The 9999-nt window shown below is 35.8% G+C and overlaps 1 protein-coding gene across 7 annotated transcripts in view; it reads right to left on the bottom strand.

The window, feature by feature from the left end:
* Positions 1-437: 437 nt before the first annotated feature.
* LOC113069331 (acetylcholine receptor subunit gamma-like) overlaps positions 438-9999 on the bottom strand; it is a 13886-nt gene continuing 4324 nt past the window's right edge. Inside the window, exons 9-18 of one of the 7 annotated variants that reach the window (XM_026242337.1) lie at positions 9834-9948; positions 9515-9722; positions 8625-8758; positions 6494-8180; positions 6160-6292; positions 5627-5719; positions 5204-5244; positions 2841-5027; positions 650-778; positions 438-576 (exon numbers count right to left, since the gene is read on the bottom strand). In XM_026242337.1, coding sequence (XP_026098122.1) covers positions 8013-8180; positions 8625-8758; positions 9515-9722; positions 9834-9948 — 625 coding nt within the window. In that variant the 3' untranslated portion in view covers positions 438-576; positions 650-778; positions 2841-5027; ... (2 more) ...; positions 6160-6292; positions 6494-8012. Of the gene's footprint in view, positions 577-649; positions 779-2840; positions 5245-5626; positions 5720-6159; positions 6293-6493; positions 8181-8624; positions 8759-9514; positions 9723-9833; positions 9949-9999 lie in introns of all 7 variants that reach the window. The other 6 variants (XM_026242340.1, XM_026242336.1, XM_026242338.1 and 3 more) reach the window with 6 other exon arrangements.

Raw genomic sequence — 9999 nt, 5'->3', positions numbered from 1 at the left:
AAAACATAGTAATTACACTTGTACTTATAAATGATGTGCATTGTAATTATATGTATATACGCATGTGCACGTAAGCTTCTCACCATCCCCTGATAGTTCTTGTAGAAAGTGTTTTCTAGCAAGTTGTTTAAATATTCCTCCAGATATTTCTGAAAAACACACATAACACAATACATACAATAATGTGGGTGTACAACTTTTAGAGGGAGATGGGCTTTGCTTATTACGCATCTACCGGTTTGCCAGACGTTCTCCTGTTTCTATTGCTTCCATGTAAAGTTGGCATTTCCTCTGTCAAACTTGCCAGCTGTTGTCTCTGAATGGCAAATCTAAAATCAAATCACAAGAACAATGGAAGAGAAACACCAGGTCAAAAGTCCTGCCCAACAAATGAAGTGTAGTGAATTTGCATGGGCCTTTGTATGCAAGCTTACCTTCCCGGGGCAAGAACTGCAGTATCACTTTGTGTTTGTAAAGGTCTCTGTGGAGCTCCTGGAAGTGCTTGTACTTTCTTTTTACCGTCCATGTGAACTCGCCATGTGTCAGACGGACCGTGTAGAGAGTGCACACACGTACCTGCAAACAGGATTTTTACACTGTTAAGTATAACACAGCAACACATTATTAAGTACAAAACCCATGAACGCACCTTAGAGCGGGTGGTGTATCGCTCTGTTGTTTTCCACTTTACAGGTGATAGGTGTGCCATGAATGAGAGGAGAGATGCAGCATTCTTTCAGGTCTGCCAGGTGATGTACCACAAAAAAGTCCCGTTCCTCTGATGGATATAATAAAACAAATATAAGGCATAGTGATGTTATGCAATTTCTTTGTCTAATTTAATACAAAATATTTATTTTCCAGCAAAGCAGTTTAAGTGAAAGTTTGAAGAGAAAATTAATCAGGAATTTCTGATTTAGTAAGAGCAGCATTCAAGCTGGATGAACTCTCTAACAGCTATGTGGTAAAAACGCCATGCTGTAGTCAACGAACTCATCTCATTAGAGTCGAGACAACCGAAAGCCAGTAAGCCGGCTCAAGACTGAGATCCAGCATTGCTCCTGGGATCACGAAAGCCCATATAATTATGGTCTTGGAGTCAGTGCTTGAAGACCAATATGTTCATGGTCGCTTGGTTTTGTCATAGAGACTTAGGAGTATGCAAACTGCAGTTCTTGACTCAGGACTGGAATGACCTGGTCTTGATTCAAGAGCTTATGTGCTTATGTGACTAGGTGAACTAGTAACAGTGCAGAATTAAATCATTCTTATTTAGTTTACACAATAATGACTCTTTTTTCAGGTTTCAATTATATTTTGAATAACAGATGTTTCTATATTTGGCCCCTCTTGTTGCTGTTTTGAAAAACAGCCATGGTGACAGGCCTCAGTGTCAACAATGTTGCATCACCAGGGGTCAAAGATTCACAAAAGTCATTCAGTTACAGTGTTACGCTTAAGAAAACAATCCTTCTAGAAACATGTTAATGAGACAAAACAGCTGTGAAACCAGTCATTGCTCTCTATGCATTGCATTCTACATTTTTTGCAATCTTTTCACAAGGAAGTATGAGGACCCACTGTCACACTTTCAATACCTGTTCTTACAAGCATGACTGACTTGTGGATGTTGCATAATAATCCTTTGTCCTTAGAGACAAATAAATGATTGAAAAGAAGTTAACAGTGAATTGTCAAGCAAATAACTAATGTTTTTGTTCATTATGTTCATGATGATTGTCCTTTTGCAATTTAAGACCTTGCCTTACTGCTCACATTGCCATTACCAGGGTCTTGATTGTGTATATCAGAAACATTTTCTGATATCACAAGTTTTTCCCCATATTTATATCATATGATATCACACGAGCAGAGGGAGCAATATCAGAAGAGTGCCGTTTCTGTCCTGAATATCACAAGTTTAAAATGTGATTTATTTTATGACAGTTTAGTAAATAAGAAGTTAAATATTTATATTTAAAAAAATTATATTATATTTTTGTTCAGTTTTGCAGAGAACATATTACCTTTAAAGCCACAGCAGAATTGTTTCGCATCTCCGAGCAGCATAGCATTGTTTAGTTTCTGAATGAATCTGCGTTTTGAACTAATAGTGTGAATCAATGATCAAAGGCCTATTCATAAAGAGAGTCATTTACTTCAGCGGTTTTAACGAATCGAATGAAAGACATTTACTGGAACATAAAAGAAGGTATTTTGAAGACTGTTGGTAACAAAGCTGTTTTGGTTACCAATGACTTTCATTGTATGAGCAAAAACACTGAGATGTTTCTCGAATTATATTTTTTATGTTCCATAATTTATGTCAGGCCGTTAGCCTAAATGTTTATTTGTAATAAATTTATGTTGAATCAAATAAAATATTTCTAAAGCTACAATTTGTAATGTCTAGTTGATATTTTCTAATTTAACAAAAATAGCTTTAAATAATCTTTTGTGGCTATTTTCACAGTAAAATTTTATTTTGCGATTAATTGCGATTAATCGAAACGTAATTCATTTGATTACAAAATGTAAGCGACTGACAGCCTTAGTCTAAACTATTAAAAACAATAAAACAGATGTAAAACTGCAAAAATTTGGGCATCAAGGTGGGGACAGGCAGCAGCAAGGTATGCAAATAATCTACATGGTAATCCTAGCTATGGGGCAAGCACTGAACATCAACTTAAAATAGAAAGAAAATCTGAGCCCTATCTAATTCCAGCTCAAATCAAACACACATGAATCCACTGATCGAGGTCTTCAAGCTCACATGAAAGTTACAGGGAGAGTTTAAAATGTATGATAATAAATACGGAGTATGTGATTTGTCTCACCACTGTTGTTTTCAATAGATTTCAGTTGCTCCTTAGTTAGATCACACAGCACAGTGTCCACACATTTCTGCCACCTTTTTGCTGCATCTGTCTCAGAACCAGCCATAAGGCTACTGGACAAAGACACACCTGTGCAAACACAACAACAAACAAAAACAGCCAGGCACACAAAGTGGGGGAAAAAATTAGCTATGCTTTTTGACATAGTTTACAAAATGTGAAATGTTAGAATGATATTAGATAAAACTAGAGGCAAAAAATCATTCTCTAGATCAGGGATCCTCAAATCTGGCCCACAAGATCCATTTTTCTGCAAAGTTTAGCTCTAACCATAATCAAACACACCCTAGCATGCTAATCACTGTGTTTAGGATCATTACAAAATCACAGGTAGGTGAGTTTGATCAAGGTTGGAGCTAAACTCTGCAGCACATTGGCCCTCCAGGACAAGGTTTGAGAACCCTGCTCTAGATGTATAAACAGCAGAGGCTGTTCCCAACTGGAGTACAGCAGGGATCTGTGCTGAGACCACCATTCTTCTTAGTTTACACCAAATCATAACACAGCTTCTCTTATCAATGGTGAGAACATGTTATGTTCTCAGCTACCTGTCTTGATACATGCAGTTTAACTTGATTTGTGCACCTTACTATAAACAACAATGGTTTGCAAACACTTGATAAGAAAATTCTACAGGTAGCAGGAAGATGGCTATAAAGATTTGGCCTTCTAACACAAAGTGCACATATTTCATGAAATCATTCATACAAGCTGTATCGGCAAGATAAATTCAACCATAGTTTATCTGCTTAATTTTTTGTTATTTTCTTCCAATTGGAAGACAGTAGATCAGACATATTCGTTGCATCCATATACTTTTTTGTATTTCTGTTTATTATTCTAATTTTTATTTGCTCCTCTTTGTTTGTTCCTTTAAACGTAAGCAGCATAGCATATTATGTGTGAAAAGATGCATGATTAAAAAAAACCATTCATTATTGTTATTACTGTAGGTGTATTTTACTTTCACAGGTGCAGGATTTGTCTGCACTGTTGTTATTATCACATAATCTGTATTCATTTAAGCATGAGTAAAAATAACTAGGACAAAAAGGCTAAATCACTTGTGGCTGTTGGACTCATTCCAGATTGTTTTTGGGCTGAATTATCTTTCTAAAGCAACTTTCTCCACAAAATAAGATAACCCATCAATCTAGCATTAAAAGACTGCACTCCAGCTGTGGTACACATGATTTGTTATCAAGTTACCTCTTCATTAGTTTCAAAATATGGAAATGATTTTTGAGCTGAGAGAAAACAAATAAAAAGTGGAAAGTTAAATAAAGTAGATAACTGGTTGATTTCAGCTGATTTGACAAACATATGTATAGTAAATATTTCAAAGTATTACGGTTTTAATTATATTTTCGATCAATGAACCTATTACCTGCCCCCCCCCCCCTTTTTTTTTACGTAGAAGTGAAAGTACGCTATTCAAACTTAAATTGTTTTAATTTTGAATACATAATAATCTTTTGAATACAGACCAAAGGTAGGTCTCTTTTTAAAAAAATCATTGCGAAAGAACCTGACATGAGATTTAAAATAAATTGAAAGAGGCTTCGAGGCAGAGGAATTTGCCTCGATCATTTTTTGTAATCGAGTTACTTGAGGAATCGTTTCAGCCCTACATGAAAGCATATAGATTAAAAGTTATAGACGTTTAAATTTACTGTAAAGAAAATGTACTCTACTATTTATTATATTTTATGTAAAATAAATATTTTCTAAAATGTTTTAATCCAGAATTGCTATAAAATTAAAGCCATATATCTAAATAAGTTGTGTTCCAAATTTGAAGTTGATACAAAAAAAAAGTAGGTACCTATGCAATTTTGTTTAGGTGTTATACCACAAACAGCCACCGGGTGCCAATGTAACTCCATTGAATTTGTTTATACTTTTTGAGAAAAATAGACATTTTGACATCCAACCTTTGAATGGGACTGTGTTATAAATTCAAATATTAAACATTTGATGTTAAGGAAGTGAACAGTAGGGCAGATAGAGGGTATTAGAGGGTTTTGCACTGGCTGACTGTGCCCACTGAGGGCAGACAACCAGGCTGCAGGTGAAACAATAGACACAGTGGAAGGGAGACAGAAGTTCAAGTAAACTAGAAAAGAGCTGGAAGAAAGAGAAGGAGATATTCAACACATAATAAACTTATAACAGATCAAACAAATCATAAAACCCTGTATGCGTAAAATGACTCTTGAGATAATACAGCTGTTTGCATTTGATGATTTCATCATTTGCAACTGTTTTGCCTAGACATGAAAACCACAGCTAAAATCACTTACTTAGAAGGAACTGCACACAGGAATCAACAATCTTTGATTTCCTGAAAAACAATATTAGCCTGAAAACAACAGCTGCAACCACAAGTACATTTGTACATGACAGATATGTCAAATAATTGATACTTGGAATGGAAATGTTTATGCCAGAATTGTGTATTTCTAAAAAAATATGTATTAAATTCTGTTTCATTATTAGGTAGCCTATTACCAAAGTCCCTTTTAAGGTATTATATAGTCTTATAGTCTTTCTATAGTCTATGGTATTACTAAAATAGTAAAAATCAAACTCAAATGCTTGTCCAGGTTCCCACATTTTTTAAAATGATTTTCCCCCCAGGACCTAGAATGTGATAACATAATGTGATTTTGATTAGCATCTATCTAGTCTCATCTCGCCTTTTTTCCTGTCCTGTGAGCACACACCTTTCTCAGACACTTTCCCTCTTCAAAAATCTCTCCAAACCTGCTTCTACCTGGTAACCCGGATGAGGCTTCAGTTTCCACTGTTCCTCTAATCTATCAACAGTGAAGAGGATGTGGGAATGAACAGGCTGGCCGTGTCTCAATACTTACTGCGCTGTCCAGCTAGTGGGCATCACGCGTTTACACACTTTATAGAGCACCAAATGCTATTTAGATATATATATACCATTCGTTTTTGAGACAGTCTGCGTTTATGCATCAGTATAAGACAATTAACATTCCAGTCTCGTGTTTTCACGGGACACGTTTTTACTCGCGATTTAACACGAGACTCAGATGGGAAATCTAGGTGCGTTAAAACAGTACAGATGTTTATAACAATAAGATGTGTCAGTCAGTGTGTAAAGACAAGCGTGAGAAAGACATTTTACAATTCACTTTTAAAAAATGTGCGTGAAGCCTTATTTTCATATGCACCGTGATCGTAATACCTCTTTCTAATCAAGATTTTATTATATATTAACGTTACTCACCACCAAGGAAACTGTCGCGATTAGGCCTAAGCGCTCTTCTGGAACCTTGTAGTTTCGTAGATTGTTATTTCCCAGTTAGACTCGAACTTCTACATAACTTATCCCCCATCACAACTCCCAATGCGTAGGTTTGCTGTAACATTCAACGTAGACAAACTTGAGAAGCTAAATTTACCGTAAAGCCCCGAGAATGTTCCGCACTGCTTCAAAATTAGTACTTGCATACATGCATCTAAATTTGTGGCGCTTGAGAAAAAAAGCGGTTCGTCTAGGGAAATAGTTCATACACAGGCAAGCTCTATAATTTTTCAGCGATTTATGGAAGCAAATATACCTGGATTTGTCTCTAGCGCAAACGCTTCATATCTCCACCGTAATTTGCATAGATGCGACGCGGAAGATGCAGATGTGATAAGCAGCGTCTTATCACAGAATCCTCAGAGGTGATGAAGCATCTGTACTGCTGAAACGGTTTGTTAAAACTCAAACAACACACTGATAAAACCCACATCAGAGGATACACTCAGAGAATGCTGACCACAGGAAACAAATGCGAAAGAAACCACAGGGTATGACAGGAAATTAACACTTTCAGGGTTACGGTACATGGAATTTAGGTAGTCACTGTACAAATAAAATATATATCACTATAAAAAATATCACTTTTTGATTGAAAAATATGCACTGTAAAAACATTTTAATATAAAAATTATAAAGTCAGAGTGGTTACAAAATTCTTTATTTATAATTCCTAAAATGTATAATTCCACTTTAAAAGCGGTGAAGTAAATCAAGATGAAAGCTCATTAGGTAAAACCAGTGCTACTGAAGGTCCATCATTATTCACCAAATAGTACATATAGGCTATTGGTAGCTGTAAAGGACCTGTAGAACCTTTGAAAAGTTACAACAGTAACAAAATTTGTACCATTTTACATTTGTGGTAGCCAAGCTCAAAAAAAGAAAAAGAAAAAAAAAAAAGAATCAGATTTTTATATTATGTCAGTTATTTTATTCTCTGTCTTTGGTGCACATAGAAAAATCACAAAAGCACAGTGCTTAATAAGGATTTTAAAATGTTCTAAAAAGCAGATATCAAACTTGTTTCTTGTGCGTTTGCACAGGATATTTTAAGACAGTGTGAATTAAGAATCCATTTATTCACTGCAAATAGGCCACAATATTTTTTTTGTATATATAAAGAGTTTATAGTAAATCATAAACTTAATGCAAAATTGCATAAGTAAAATTAAAATAACATTTTATGACAAAGAGATACATAAGATAACATGGAACAAACAAAAATGAACATGCATCTCTACAATACTTATATTAAATACTACAGTGATGGCCACTGAGAACTGTATAAAAAGTGGCTGATGTAACACACTGTTAACAGTAACGCATATTGTTACATTACAGTTTGATAGCTGATGATAAACTGGTTTGGGGTGTTACCAAATGCAGCCACAATGAACTAGATAACAACTACATGGTCTGAAATAAGCTGAAAACATTAGTTTATTTATTCCTTATTTTTTTCACTAATTAATATTGTTTGCACCAATACAAGCAAAATGAACATTTCTGTAAAAATCCCCCTAGTGTAAAAAATCTGAGCATGATCAGAGTACAAAATGTTGTTAATGCATGCATGGACACCCATAGTCCCTAATATCAAATATAAGACAAGATAATGTAACAAGTCATACAATCCTGATCAAATAATGTGCTGCTTGTTGTACTCTACAGCTATAAAACCTGTCTTGGTATTTATTTTATATATCACATAAGCATACAGCAGCAGGCTCTTTGCTAGTTCCTCTCTTTCTTTTTGGACAGAGTCTTCTTCTCTACTCAGGTAAGTACTTTTTGTTCTCCCAAGGGAATGGGTAATCAGGTGCCTGGTTGTAGTGACCCATAAGGAAGATGGCCACTGTGCCAACAGAGAATAGCAAGATGGCTGCCCAGAAACAAACCTTGTCAATCATCTTACCGATCAGCACCCAACTCTCCATCTCCTGAGAAAAAAAAGAGAAATAGCATGAGAAAAAAAACAAGATGAAGGAGGAAAAACAGTGCGTGGGTGGAACCGACTGCACTGAGGATGTTTAGAAAAGTTATCTTGTTAGGACACTCCTGTACACACACACACGTTTGTTTTTGTGGAAAGTGGGGACATCCCATAGGCGTAATGGTTTTTATACTGTACAAACTGTATATTCTATGGCCCTTCACCAACCCTACACCTAACCCTAACCCTCACAGGAAACTTTGTGCATTTTTACTTTATCAAAAAAACTTATTCTGTATGATTTATAAGTGTTTTGAAAAATGGGGACATGGGTTATGTCCTCATAAGTCACCCTCTCCTTGTAATACCTGTGTCATACCCATGTCTTAAACAGAGTTTTGTCCTGATATGTCACAAAAACAAGAGCACACACACACACACACACACTTACAGATCCAATGTCATTTTGCTGCTTAGTGGATTCAGCAATGAAGTTACAGGCATCCACACACTCTTTTATTTCTGGTGCAGTCTTTGCCAGACTCTTGTAGAGGTTTGCCGTACTGGTCACATCAATTTCATCCACTAGAGGGAGACAAACACACACACTTCAGAAAATACAATACATTCAGGTATTATAAATGTAAACATAATAAACTAACTAAATGCCTAAATGATGCTAATGATTATGAGAGTAATTAACATGCAAAACGCAAACATTCCAAAAGCATTCCTAAAGTAATAGTTCACCCCAAAATGAAAATATGCTAGAAATGGCCATCCAAGATGTAGATAAGTTCGTTTGTTCATTTAAAGAGATTTGGAGAAATTTTGCATTAAATCACTTGGATCCTCAGCAGTGAATGGGTGCTGTCAGAATGGGAGTTCAAACAGAAGATTAAAAAACATCACAATAATGCACAAGTAATCCTCACAACTCCAGTACAACAGTTAACATCTTGTGAAGTGAAATGTTGTCATTAAGGAATCCATCATTGAATTTATTACAAAGGCAGTGAACATTTCACTTCACAAGACATGAACTGATGGACTGGATTAATTGCGGAGATGTTTTTATCAGCTATTTTATCATCTTTCTGATGGCACCCATTCCCTGCAGAAGATCCATTAGTAAGCAGGTGATATATTACTAAATGTGAAGAAATAAACTCATCTACATCATGAATGGCCTGAAGGTGAGTAATGTTCAGCAAATTTACATTTTTGAGAGAGCTATTATTTGAACTGTGCATCTCTCCTGATCTGACCACTGTAATCACAATACTCTTATATGTCATGAATGCTTTAGATACAGTAAGTGAATGTTTGAATTTGTGTTACCAATTGAGCGCATGAGTCCATGTCTCTCTCTCTGTTTATCAAACATCATCTCACTGCGTGGCTGTTTCAAAACATATTCTTCAGCCCTTTGCATCAGCCCAAAGGAACTGCGCCGCCTCTCCCTCATTTCACACGTCCCACCCCCCGGCTCCTCCTCATCCAGAAACAAAGTCATGCCAAGGAAACGTGGGACCACCTCAAGGAAAATCTAATAATGGGTATAAGAGAAGTACAGTAAAAGAAGGACTACAGAATCAGAAGCTGTGCAATGATATTTCTAATTAGGAAATATATTAATGACAAAAACACATAAACGCACATGTCTGATGGTGTGTGACATGTTGTGTGTACTAGGACTACGGAGGGAGAAGTTGAGGACAATGATGCAGTTGGTCACGATCAGTGTGGTCATACACATGACAAAGATTAAATACCTAAAATAAAACCAAGAAAAAGAGAAATTCGATTAAAACCAGTGAGACTTA

The sequence above is a fragment of the Carassius auratus genome, unplaced genomic scaffold (assembly GCF_003368295.1).
Source record: "Carassius auratus strain Wakin unplaced genomic scaffold, ASM336829v1 scaf_tig00001476, whole genome shotgun sequence".
Classification (NCBI taxonomy): Eukaryota; Metazoa; Chordata; class Actinopteri; order Cypriniformes; family Cyprinidae; genus Carassius; species Carassius auratus.
This window is presented reverse-complemented; position numbering and strand designations above follow the sequence as displayed.